We start from the raw sequence: 14,275 nt of genomic DNA on the forward strand, positions 1-14,275 counted from the left end.
TTTTTGCGTTTTTCATCATTTTTTGCTAATATCTTCAAAAATTTACATTTTAACGAAAATAATTTAATGAACAAAATTATATCAATTAAAATCTTAATAAATCGCTATTATATAGTGTTTTAGGAACATTATTAGGCTAGATATGAAAATGGGTTTTTATAGTGCTCAAAATAAGCATAACATGAGTACTTCTACGTGTAAAATAGGTAAACTAACATGCAAATAAAAGACGCATATAATGTTTTTTCGTTTAAATCAAATAGTTTTTCAGTGTCATTTCCACCAAATTTAAAAATAATCGTATTCCATCTAGAATTAACTTGGTTTAAGAGATCTTGATGGATTCTAGAAAATACCACAACTTTAGTACAAACGATTTTCAAAAAACTCATGATTTTATGAAAAAAAAATATTAAAAAAACATCCAATTTCTCATTATAATATCTCTGAAAGAATACGTATAAAAGTATATATATATGAAAATTCGAGGTATTTTTTTGACTAATTATTGTTGTTTATTATTTTTCCATTACACAAATATTGATAGAGGTATTAATTAAGGAGTGCGCGGCTGTCCAACCAGAGGTCTTTCGAGCCCTTTAACCCTTCGCCGTTTCACAATAAGAGAAGTTACGGTAAAATTTATGATAGAGAAAGTTGTAGCTCATTTAATTATCTTTAAAATTGTGTATTACAAGTTCTGATAAAATCAGAATTAAAAGAGTAATAATCCAATTAATGCGGTGAATGGTGACGGAGTGCAAATTGATTTCTTTTCTGAACTTAAGATAAAGATTAGCCTATTTCCAAAATATCAAGTAACTTGGAGCACAGTAAAAAAATTCACAGAGCAATAATTTTGTTGATCGTAAGTTGAATAGAGCACATGTGAACAGGATTTGACAAATTAATTCACTTCAAATATAAACTTAAGCAATAATGTATATTGATTTATTGGAGAAAAAATGTAATTTAGATATTAAAATTACTAAAAGCCAGTTAAAATATGGTACGAAATTATAAAAATTATAGGCAACGTTATTGAAGCAATTATTTTGGGTAGAAAAATAAAAGGTGATATTGCACCTTTGCCGCGAATGCTAAATATTAATTCTTTCTGAATTTGTTGTACTTTTTAAAAGATTTCAATTTTCAACACGAGTATCTTATGCTATGACCATAAATCAAAAAGGCAGACGATCATTTTTAGTGTGATAAATTTGAAAAATCAATGTTTTAGTCGTGAATAAACAAAAAATCATTCATTTATACATCCACATCTACAGGTATGACTAAAAATAATATGTAACCCTTAAATGCAATAAAATAAATTGAGCTATTGGAAATAAAGTTGTTCTATAAATTGCAGTGTATAATTTTTAATTTACTATTTTATTGAACATTTTTTGTTATATGAATAATTAAAGTGTTAACTTTGGGAATTGAGAACAATCATTTTATTTGAAACAGTTCTACATTCAACGTCACTCATATATTGGTGTAAATAGTAATTAAAAAAACAGTAATTATTATTTTTAACTAAGCAGTAAATATTAGTATAAAATATTGAAAAATTGTAGACGTGGGTACAGAACAACGTCTGTCGGGTCAGCTAGTATATATATATATATATATATATATATATATATATATAGTAGAAATGTATCGTGGCTAGAGGGCTAATAGATTCGAATCTTGTCTTTAGATGGACCGGACAATATTTGTTTTCAAAATTATGGAAAATTTGGAAAATTCATGAGAGCACTGTTTTATATGGTTTATTCCAAATAAAAAACATGTTTCCCATCTGATTTACTCCTCTAATTTTATATTTACACGAATTATACATAATTTTTAAATGAGGGCGGAATCCAAGTTTTTGTGGCCGACCAAAATTTGTTTCTTCAGTATTATCGAACTTGGGAAATACATGGTATTTATAAGGATCACGAAAAAACTAACTTTAAATAATTAATTAGCACCAAAATCAATTTAAAGCTTTTAAAAAGTAATATGCTCGATCGCAATTAATAGCTTGATACATTTTTCTTATTAAATGTGGGGGTTATGCATTTTTTTCTGGGCAATCACGATTCGTTTCTTTAGTATTATCGAACTTGGGAAATATATGGTCTTTATAAGGGTTACGAAAAAAATTAACTTTAAATAATTAATTAGCACCGAAATCATGCTTAAAGCTTTTAAAAAGTCATATGCTCGATCGCATTTAATAGCTTGATACATTTTTCTTATAAATTCAATATAAATTTTAAATGTGGGGTTTATGCATTTTTTTCTGGGCAACCACGATTTGTTTCTTCAGTATTGTCGAACTTGGGGAATATGTGGTCTTTATAAGGGTTACAAAAAAAATAACTTTAAATAATTATTTAGCACCAAAATCATGATCAAAGCTTTTAAAAAGTCATATGCTCGATCGCAATTAATAGCTTGATACATTTTTCTTATAAATTCAATATAAATTTTAAATGTGGGGGTTATGCATTTTTTCTGGGCAACCACGATTCGTTTCTTCAGTATTATTGAACTTGGGGAATATGTGGTCTTTATAAGGGTTACGAAAAAAAATAACTTTAAATAATTAATTAGCACCAAAATCATGATTAAAGCTTTTAAAAAGTCGTATGCTCGATCGCAATTAATAGTTTGATACATTTTTTTACATTAATGCCTTTAAAGTGTCAATATTAGAAAAAACATGGGCTCCATATAAATCCAATATTGATAAACAATATTAAAATCCCATTCAAAACTAATATAAGCTCAATATTGAAAACCAATATAATATTAATATAAATAAACAATATTTACCCCAAATTCAAAATTATTATTTAACCCACATTCAAAAATATTATTTAATTCATATAGAAAACAGAATTTAACACATTGATAATATCTTAGTTAATACATAGCTAATCATTGATCAGCTCGATCGTAATTAACAGTTTGATATAAATTTTATATGAATTCAATATAAATTGTAAACATTATATTCACATTTATTTTTTCTTTATTATCGAACTTGAGAAATAAGTAACATTTACATTGGTCAAGAAAATAATCAATTTTAAATCATTAATTAGCGCCAAAAACTTCAATGGTGACTCTTAAAAAACATATTTTTGATCAGAATTAATTAATTAATAGCTAAATTAATTAAATCCATTATTAAACGTAAAGATATGCAAAAATTTTCATTTTCGATTTTCGTCTCATTACTATAACTACCCTATGGGAAGTTAAAAAAGCAATAAATAATTTAACTATATTGTATTTATTTATTAACTATATTATTTAACGACATTGTAAGTATGCCATCATTCAGTAAACAAAACAAAAACAAAATTATACAAGATTATAATAGTGCAAAGGTATCAGAATATATATATTAAATTTAAATAAAAAAATTCTAAACGAGAAAAAAATGTAAACAAAATGTTTGATGAAAAAAATCAAAACTCCGAATAAAATAAAAGTTAAGTAATAAAATTTTGTGGTTAGTTACATGACTTGCTTAAATTTGTTTTACCCTCGTTTAGTATGTATTAATATTATTTAAATCTGTTATATCTACTAGTAATATATCGATTTATATTTATAAATTTAGATGTTTTATATTTATTCATAGAATAAAAATTTCTGAAATTGCATCATATACATGTAGGCATGACCATACCAGATAAATGTACGAACATCTGTTTTTGAGAAACTTCTCAAGAGTGTCTCTTCTTTCTTTCATATAACCGATATTTGTATAAGACTATAGAATACGATGCGTGTCCTTTGTCCTATGTGTCCCTACGACGAAATATTCTACCTGACTGTGTCAGTTGTGGCCGAAATTATTTTATACGTATTTTATGAACTAATATTTTGTCATTGCAATTTTGTTTTAGTTACATATTTTTACATTTTTTAATAGCAATTATTATTTATATTACTATACTAGTTTATTATTTATATTAATGTTATTTAAGAGTAAAAGTATAATTAAAAAATTGATTCAAATGCAGAAGATGATTTCTTACAATTTATTATTGCGTACATAGAAAAAGAGTGTGATTAAAAAAAGTTTGTTGGTTAGTTCTTAAAGAAGGAAAGTATCCATAAGCCCCAAAACGTAAAATAAATAAGTAAAATATTAATCTTGTTTTGTGAAGATAAAATCTATTTAATATATTTAAGAAAAAAATTCTTTTTAATAATAAATCTAAACATATAAAACGTTAAAAATGTAAATATATTTGATATAATAATAATTAAAAGCGTTTTTATTAATTTTGTTTTGAATATTTTCTAAGTAACGTTTCACAGATTATGTAACTTACTATCTACTATTACTTATCTCATATTGAAATTAATAAAAAAGGAATTATGTATAAACTTTACTGACTACAATACTGAATAAACTAATAACGACAAATTAATGAACGTATAGATGTTGGGTCTATATATAATTTATATTTATAATTAAAAGAACTGAATAACGTGTATATAAGTTTAATTTATAATAACAAAACAAGTATAAAGCATCTCACTGATATAAAGTGTATTTAGGTTAGGTTTTATATCTTCACTCTTCCAAGGGTTGATGCACGAGAGGGTGAGATTGCATTTTTCGCATCCCTCGAGCCCACGCAAGTGTTGCACGATGCGCCGTCGCCAACTTGACAGTTTGCGACGTTCTTCACACGCAACGTGTCTATGAAGTTGGTATTGGCGTTTCTGGTTGTTACTCTCGCCGCTAGGTGTAGGGAGACGCCATATCACTCCCCCCAAGATGAAGGTTAGCTATCTGTCAGAATAGAAATAAGGTTAAATGTGTGTTGTCAAATATTGAACGCAACTTTCTTTTTGGCTGTTTTCTTTGTAGGTTCCTTTGATGACTCCCAGGGATGTGTATGAAGTGGTTGAGAAAGTGATTCGTAATCTGCATCTGTTTTATTTATATATGCTGGTTTTAGTCTTTCAACAGCGAAGTTCTTTGCGGCCCCATTAACGCGAAGTTTGTAAATCCTATCAGAAACTCGCTCAAGTATTTCATAGGGTCCTCTGTAAGGTGGTTCCAAGGGCTTTCGTACATGATCTGCTCTGAGGAATACATGTGTGCATGTGCCCATATCTTTCAAAATGAAAATCTTGGATTTGTTGTGGTGGGCTGTTGGAGTTGGTTTCAATGCACACATGATTCGGCGATGATTCTCTAGAAAGACATGTGGATTCTGTGAGTTATTAGATGTATTGAAAAAATCACCTGGAAGTCTCAGTGTGGTTCCGTAAACCATCTCTGCTGCTGATGTCTTGATGTCTTCCTTGAATGAATTCCGTAGACCAAGTAGTACGTAGGGTAGTGTCTTGATCCACGGTTCAGAAAAACACATCAGTGCAGCTTTTAGGGTTCTGTGCCAACGTTCTACTAATCCATTTGCTTGAGGGTGGTATGCTGTCGTACGTACTTTCTTTGCACCAACTGCCTGTGCCAAGGACTTGAAGAGAGATGACTCAAACTGCGTGCCTTGGTCTGATGTTATTGTAGTTGGTGTACCAAATCTGGAAATCCAGCACGTAAACAATGCCTGCGTGACTGTCTCAGCTGTGATGTCTCTCAGTGGGATGGCTTCCGGCCATCTTGTAAATCTGTCAATAATTGTTAAGCAGTAAGGAAAACCATTAGTATTGGGTAAGGAAATTATGTCAATATGAATATGAGAGAATCTTTCATCAGGAATAGGGATGTGCAAAGGATTGAAATGATTATGTTTATGGATCTTGGACTTTTGACAGGATATGTATTGACGAGTCCAAGTAGCAACATCCTTTCCAATTCCAGGCCAAACATACCGGCTGCGTACCTCCCTGGATGTGGTCCTGATGCTTGGATGAGAAATACCATGGACTACGTCGAATGCAGTTTTGCGGAGGCTCTGTGGGAGATAAGGTTTAACAAAGTTTGACTCAATTATACAATAGATCGGAAAACCATCCAATGTTAATTTATGTAATCTAAGAGAAGTTTCTCCACCAAGCAGCTCCTGCATTTCTGGATCCAAGCTTTGCTCTATACATATTTGTTCAGCCGACAGTCTGTTAGGCATTTCAATAGTGTTAATTCTTGATAATGTATCTGCCACTACATTTTCTTCACCTTTCACATACACAATTTCAGTAGAGAACTGGGATATGTATTCCAATTGCCTACGCTGTCTGTCCGACGCCTTTTCAGGTCTCTGCTGAAATGCATATGTGATGGGTTTGTGGTCTGTCTTGATAATGAAATGCCTACCTTCCAGCAGGTATTCAAAATATTTTATGGCCGCAAAGATGCCTAGAAGCTCTCGGTCATATATTGAATACCTCTGTTCCGTGGATGTGAGCTTTCTGGAGTAGAAACCTATAGGGTGCCATGCACCATTTTCTTCCTGCTCCAGAGTGGCTCCAATGGCTGTTGTTGACGCATCTGTTACTAAACATATATTTGTTGCAGCAGCTGGATAATGAAGTAAAGCGGCGTTTGCAAGAGCATTCTTTACGTCCTCAAAGGCTTGCAGAGATTCTGGGTTCCAAATGACAGGTGTTTTATCCTTCTTGACTGAACTACGTAGGTAACTGTTCAGCGGTGCTTGCAGTTTGGCTGCTTTTGGGACTGATTTCCTGTAATAATTCAGCATTCCCAGAAACCTACGCAGTTCCAGAACTGTTGTTGGCTGTGGGAAGTTCAAAATCTTGTCCACCCGGTCTGTAGCTGGAGAATAGCCTTACTCACTGAGCTTGTAACCCAGAAAATCTACTTGGGACTTGCCTAGGACGCATTTGTTGGTGTTGATGGTTAGAGAATGTTCTTGCAAACGCTCAAAAACTATCTGCAGGTGGCGATGGTGTTGCTCCATGTTCTCAGACATAACCAGAATATCATCCACATATATAAACACAAAGTCAATGTCTTGGAATATGTGGTTTATGTAGCGCTGGAATGTCTGAGTGGCATTCTTCAGTCCAAAAGGCATGCAGAGGTACTCATATAATCCCCATGGAGTTATGATGGCAGTCTTCTGTATGTCCTCTTCATGCATCGGCACCTGATGATACGCTTTTGCAAGATCTATTGTTGAAAAAATTGTTTTATTGTGCAGGTTTGTAAAAACATCACTGATTAGTGGAGGAGGATATTTGTCTGGTTGCGTGCTTGAATTAAGTTTTCTATAGTCACCACAGAGTCTATAAGATCCATCCTTTTTTGATACCATATGTATTGGACTTGCCCACGGACTGCTTGAAGGTCTCAAAATGCCCCTGTTCAGGAGATTTTGTATCTCGGCTTTTGCAGCTGATGCTTTTTCGCCAAAAATCTTCCTGAACCGGGCAGCAACTGGTGGACCTGTTGTGGTAATCCTGTGTGCGAAAGGAGATGGTTTAATTGTTAGTCTCTGTGGCGTTCTAGTGATTGTTATATATTTGTTTAGTAAGCTTCTGAAAGGTTGGTGTGGGTTAATTGTGGAAATGTTAATGTTCTGGGTCTTCAGCACTTTGCCATCAGAGGCTAAGCCTGTCGTTGAATCAATTAGTCTTTTGCCTTTCAGGTCTATTAGTAGATTGTAGTAGCTTAGCAAGTCTGCACCGATTATGGCTGTTGCCACATCTGCTACTGTGAATTGCCAAGTGAAGGGTCTGCGCAGCGAAAGGTCCAGCTCGAGAGTCCGCTTTCCATAGGTGGATATTCGGCTGGAATTGGCTGCATACAGAACAATCTCTTCCTTGGCACGACCGGTTGCAAACTTGCTAGCTGGAAGAATCGAGAGAACGGAGCCAGAGTCTATAAGAAAATTTATCCGTGTTTTTCTGTCTGTCACACATAGTCGGAGCTCTGGACAGACAGAATTAATATCACCATCATTACTTGCTCCTGGTGTTGATGGTGACTTTAGTTTTCCGGCTTCAGGAGAGTCTTAACCAAACAGGGTTCTATGCATTTGGTAGCCTTCTCTCCAAACCTGCTATGGTAAAAGCATAGCTGTGATTTGGACGGCGTCTTTGATCTCCCTCTCCTGTGCCTGGAGTGACTTCTGGTCCTGCTTCTCTCGTCATGTTCTCTGCTATGTTTTAAATTCTCCACTTCTGTCGTCAAGGCATTTAGTTTCTGCATCATGGCAAGCAGAATTTCTTGGGTGCGGTCACTTCTTGGTTCAGGTGCTCTGCTCGCTGTGGCCATCACCGATGATGGCAGTCCACAAGTATCTACAAGCCTGTCTGCCATCTCGCCAATGGCTTGTAGCCCAATGTTTTTCGATACAAGCAGTAGAGGCCGGATGTGTTGTGGGAGTCTGTCCAACCAAAGTTTATGGATGATATCCTCCGAGATTTCACTCCGAGCCAGGTCAATCATTTCCCGTAGTAGCTGGGATGGCTTTTTGTCACCTAGGACAACGTTTGTTAACAATTTGTCTACTTGCTTTGACCTCGACTCGGATACTCGGTCTAGGATTATGCTCTTCAACGTGTTGTATTTATTTTCGGTTGGCGGATTTCGCAACACATCGCTTACCAGGTGTAAAGTAGACCTGTCCAGAGCACGCAATACCGCCGTATACTTCGCATGGTCGGATTTGATCCTATCTCCAAGAAACTCTGTCTCAATCAACAGGAACCATAGATCAGGAGCATCTTCCATGAACGGGGTTATTGTATGCCTGCCCACGTTGTAAATTTGTTCCGTTTTTAAATCATTGTTCACTTGGTTGGAGTTGCTCGCACATGGCGTGCGAACTTGAGTTTCGTCAAAATCGATGAGCGATCGATTTAGATCTTGTGAGGCTTCAGTGTTTGCGGGTGAAGACATTATTAATGATATAGTATACCTCGCTTGTAGTATCAAGATCAGAATTCAGCCACGTGTTTTCTCAGTCGCGGTCACCAATTATATAGATGTTGGGTCTATATATAATTTATATTTATAATTAAAAGAACTGAATAACGTGTATATAAGTTTAATTTATAATAACAAAACAAGTATAAAGCTCACTGATATAAAGTGTATTTAGGTTAGGTTTTATATCTTCACTCTTCCAAGGGTTGATGCACGAGAGGGTGAGATTGCATTTTTCGCATCCCTCGAGCCCACGCAAGTGTTGCACGATGCGCCGTCGCCAACTTGACAGTTTGCGACGTTCTTCACACGCAACGTGTCTATGAAGTTGGTATTGGCGTTTCTGGTTGTTACTCTCGCCGCTAGGTGTAGGGAGACGCCATAAACGTAAACTTCGTAACAGATAATGATACAAAAACAAAAAAACCTGTTAGAACCGCCCTTTGATTAACAATGCTACACCTACACCAGCAATCAAAGCACAAACCAAACATTTTGAGTTTCGCATTTTTCAGTAGAAAGAAATTTGTTACGCAGTTCATTTAGCAATTCTTCATCCTCTGCAGGCCTAGGAGTAATATCTTGATATTGTTTATTTCGACTTTGAAACATTATATGATAAAGCTTTTCAGCCACAAGATTTATATTTACGTTCTGGTTTTATTTTTTCGACTTGTGGCTGAAAAACTTTATCATATAATGTTTCAAAGTCGAAATAAACAATATCAAGATATTACTCCTAGGCCTGCAGAGGATGAAGTTTTTATTTATCAAGATTTTGAGTTTTCACGAATTCTGTTTTATTTTATTTTGTTACTTTGTTTTATTACTCTGTTTGTTTTTTAGCTGAATGATGAGCTAGCAGAATAGCTCGAAACGTATTAAAAAGATTTATATTTACGTTCTGGTTTTATTTTTTCGACTTGGGACTGAAAAACTTTATCATATTATATATATATATATATATATATATATATATATATATATATATATATATATATATATATATATATATATATATATATAGATATATATATATATATCTATCTATCTATATCTATATATATATCTCTATATATCTCTATATCTATATCTATATATATATATAGATATATATATATATATATATATATATATATATATATATATATATATATATATACAGGGTGGCTGATATGTATTGCAACCAGTTTTAGAACGCTATCATTTCTAAACCGCTCATCAGACAGATGACAGATTTATTTCAAAAGCATTTCGATCTAATACATTCAAAAAAAAGTTATTAGTGATGGAAGTCAAGCGTGATAGTGCGATTGCTTCATATTTGGCTGGAAAACCTTAAGTGGCTATCTTTAGAGCCCTCCAGCATTTAAATGCGAACAAATATTTTGTTTCTCGTACCATATCTCGTAACAGTGATACACTCAGTGTTGCACCGCGTTCAAAAAGTGGACGAAAAAAAACACTTACAACACCAGAAATTATCCAAAATGTATAGGCAAAAATCGATCGAAATTGGGGTCGTATTGGTAAAAAAAATGGTTCGTGATCTGAACATATCGCAAAAACGGATGCAACACATATTGAGAAATAAGCTTTGACTAAAGCCACTGAAGTTCTAAAAAGTGCAAGAGCTCATCGATGCACAAAAAAAAGTTAGACGGGAAGGAACCAAGGGGTTGCTTCGCTTGCACGAAAGTGGCTAGTTACCTAATTTGGTTTTCTCAGATGGTAAGTCATTCCAAATGAAGCTATTTGTGAACAAACAAAATGATAGGGTTTACTTGCCAAAAAGGTCAGCTAAAAATTTACACCTTCGATTGGCCACCAGAGCTCAAGGGCCGCCGACGGTAACGGTGTGAACCACCGTAACGGCCGATTGTAACATTCCGCTTTTATTCATCGACCGTGGGATCAAAATAATTGCCGAAATTATCGAGAAAATGTCTTAAAGGCAGTATTGAAGTCCTAGGTATTCAAACATTTTGGCCGCAGACCATGGACAATCCAACAGGACTCAGCACCATCAAACTCAGCACGCGTCAACAGAAAATGGCTTAAAAAAGAGGTTTTTCGCTTCATTTCCATCGCACAATAGCGACCAAAACCTCTGGATCTAAATTCGTTGGACTTTTGTGCCTTGGACATTTTGGAGAGTAAGGTTCGCACTAAAAAATACCAAAGTGTCGATCATCCCAAGAAGGCGCCTCGCCGGAAATGGGCCAAAATACCCCAGAACCACTTTCGTGCAGCTCGTTATGGTTTTTCTGCCGTTTGAAGGCCATAATTCGTACCAATGGTGGCCAATTAGAACACATCTCAACTGATTCTAAAATTTGATGTCATTTCCGAAATTTTTGCGCTGTGCAGGTGTGTGTGATAGTGGTGTTAGGTATTCGATATAAATGAAACATTATTTAGAGCATATTGGTAATTTTTGCAGATGAAGCTGGTGTCTCTTCGTTTGTTTAAACAATTTTTGTTCAGAAAATTATAGGCCGATTTTGAAAAGCGTCTTTTGACTCATGATGAAGAACCTTTGCGTCATAAAAATTGAACGTATGGTTATTTAGTTTTAAATGTTCTGTGATCATTGTTTGCCCTTGATTTTGGTTTATTGAGTTATTATCGTGTTGTTTTAAACGTTTGATGAGGTTCTGTCCTGTTTCGCCAATATAGGTAGAATCACAGCCAGAATCATTGCCAGATATTTTATAGACCACATTGGATACTCGTTCCAAACTAGTGCGCGGCTTTAAATTTGAGAAGAGGGAATTGAGCGTTAAATCTATGTAGCATACTAAACGGATATTTGCGTTATAAAAAAGTTTTTTCCACATCGGATAAAGTTCCTTGAGGTAAGGCAGCCAAATGGTACCTTCAAAATTATTATCCTTTGTGAAAAATAATTTCAGGTTGGAGTTAATTAGTTTGTTTTTTAAAATAGTGAATCTATTGTTTGTGACGGATTTTATAAGATGTGGGGGATAGGAATTTTGTGTGAGGGTTTTGAAAATTAATTCTAAGTTTGAGGTCCAAAATTGTTTGTCAGAAAGGAGGATAGCATGGTCTACTAGATTAATGATAGTACCAATTTTCATATCTGTAATAAACATAGCTGTAATAAAAATAGCTGTCTATGCTGATGGAATTAAAAACTCTGGTTTCTAAATGTTGTAAAGATAATTCTGCTATGGCTGGGGATATAGAAGAGTACATGGGGGTGCCAAAAATTTGAAAATAAAGTTGGCCATTAAATTCAAAGTAGGTGTTCGTGATTATGAATTTGATCGATTCTAAAAACCAATGTAATAAAAGTGTAGTATAACAAGAAATTTCATTCCATCTAGCTGTTATAGAATCTAACATTAATTGTAAGGGGACGTTGGTGAAAAGGAAAACAACATCTAGACTTACTAATAAAGTTTTGTGAGGTAAGACTAACCCGTTTAATTTATTTACAAATTTAAAAGAATTTTTTTATGAAATGAGGGGATCGGACAGTTATGATGGAGAGTATATTGCTTAGAAATTTTGAGAATTTGGAGGAGAATTTATGTCAGCGACTATGGGTCTAAAAGGAACGTCTTGTTTATGAATTTTAGGAAGACCATAAAGTTTGGAATCATAGGGATGTAAATTTTTTAAAGAAATTTTTATTTTTGCTTATGTATATTTAGTTTTTAACATTACTTTCTGTTTTTTTCAAAATTGTAGAACCACTGACGATGACGTAGAATTTTACGTCGAAAAGTACGGAAAAATATAGATGTTTTAAAAAATCTTTAATTATTTATATTTTTTACTTGATGTTACGCCCTCCAAAAAATTAATCATTCATTTCAACATCAAATTTAAACACTTTCAACATATATATATATATATATATATATATATATATATTATATATATATATAAAAGAGGATCGCTTTATGTTATAACACTTATAACTCACGAACGGCTGAAACGATTTAGATGAAAATTGGCAGGGAGGTAGTTTAGAGCCAGGAGAAGGACTTAGGATACTTTTTATCCCTTTATTTCATTCTAATTCAAAATTAATTATTTATAAACTATCCATGTAGTTTATTCAATCTATGATACTGTCAATGATTTCATCCATGACATTTACATTCGATTGTCAACTGTCATTCGGTGTTTCTGTTTTGATACAAATATATTAATATGCATTTCTTAATGACCATTATTTGAAAATTATTACGTGAATAATATAAATATTTTAATCGCCACGGAAAATTAATACAAAGTGGCAAATAAATTAATTCTTAATAATAGCAAGCGATGCTGGATGGACGATGGGGAAATTTATTTCTTGAAAATGGAAATGTAATTATTTATATAATTAGGTATTTATGTATATTTGTTTATACGTATTTAAATAGATAATTTGAGGTGTTTATATTATATATCAGCAATAAGTATAATCATCAACAAATTAATAAAAAAAAATATTCTGAAATATAGTTTCTTGACATAACCTCAAAATTTGTAATAAAAATGTAAATAGTTATACATTAATTGTTGTTAATTTGTAATTTCTTTATACATATCTTATAAAATGTTTCAGGTGTTTACAACTAATTGGCATATATATATTATCAGCAAATGTGCTTTGATTCGACAATAAAAAGGTCTAATTGAAGTAATCGACTACCTTAAGTTAACTATAGTGATAGAATATTAGTTTTTGGTTCTCATATATTATAACCCAGCTATAAACCTCACGGAGCCCCAGACCTTTCCAGCGAATGCAAAATTGTCGAATTCGGTTTGTGCATTCTGGAGTTATATCGTCAGAACTTATAACTCAAGAAGGCTGAACCGATTTAACTGAAAATTGACTTTGGTAAAGTTGGTAAAAGTTGGTTCAGAGCCAGGAGAAGGACATAGGATACCTTTTATCCCGTTCGACTTGGAATAACAATAAGCAAATGACAGCTATGTAATCACGTATGGATGACAATTCAATATTTGTAAGGAATTAATAATAAAATTATTTATTTTAAATAAATAATTAACAATTATAATATAATGATAGTGCCATTGCCCATTCGTATAAACAGTGAAGCAAACTATGTATAACTCAGTATGGTTGACAAATCATATTTTTCTCAAACACAATGCTCTGAAAGAACTCATTTGTATAATTATGTACTTATTGGTATTTATAAAACCTTTTCAAGATTATTCAGATTTAGAACCTAAAATTTGGAATCGATCAAAGGAACATTTTGTCGAATAGCTTATTTCCAGTCATAATTTCCTGAATTTATTCAAGAATGGATAGTAATATATGAAGATCCACGACCGAAGTGTCAAAAACCAGTAAAGCTAAGCATTGTTTAACAACAGTATTTGAATGTAAAGGGAAAA

At 33.1% G+C, this 14,275-nt stretch overlaps 1 protein-coding gene across 1 annotated transcript; it reads right to left on the minus strand.

Annotated features, from left to right (window-relative positions):
* Positions 1–6,776: 6,776 nt before the first annotated feature.
* Positions 6,777–8,854, minus strand: LOC113371461. Its single transcript, XM_026612086.1, has 2 exons — positions 7,975–8,854; positions 6,777–7,801 (listed from the first exon to the last, which is right to left on the minus strand). Exons 1-2 carry the CDS (start codon positions 8,852–8,854, stop codon positions 6,777–6,779), a joined length of 1,905 nt encoding a protein of 634 aa, XP_026467871.1.
* Positions 8,855–14,275: the final 5,421 nt, after the last annotated feature.

This window comes from Ctenocephalides felis, unplaced genomic scaffold (assembly GCF_003426905.1).
Source record: "Ctenocephalides felis isolate EL2017-DRISC unplaced genomic scaffold, ASM342690v1 CF-g0.4_SCAFFOLD_01492, whole genome shotgun sequence".
NCBI lineage: Eukaryota > Metazoa > Arthropoda > Insecta > Siphonaptera > Pulicidae > Ctenocephalides > Ctenocephalides felis.

What these genes read in the sequence shown, in the direction of transcription:
- LOC113371461 (XM_026612086.1), bottom strand. Translation starts at nt 8,854, where the DNA reads ATGTCTTCACCCGCAAACACTGAAGCCTCACAAGATCTAAATCGATCG. An exon ending in TACCAAATGCATAGAACCCT is followed by an intron (nt 7,802 to 7,974) that starts GTTTGGTTAAGA and finishes CGATTCTTCCAG; the next exon opens with CTAGCAAGTTTGCAACCGGT.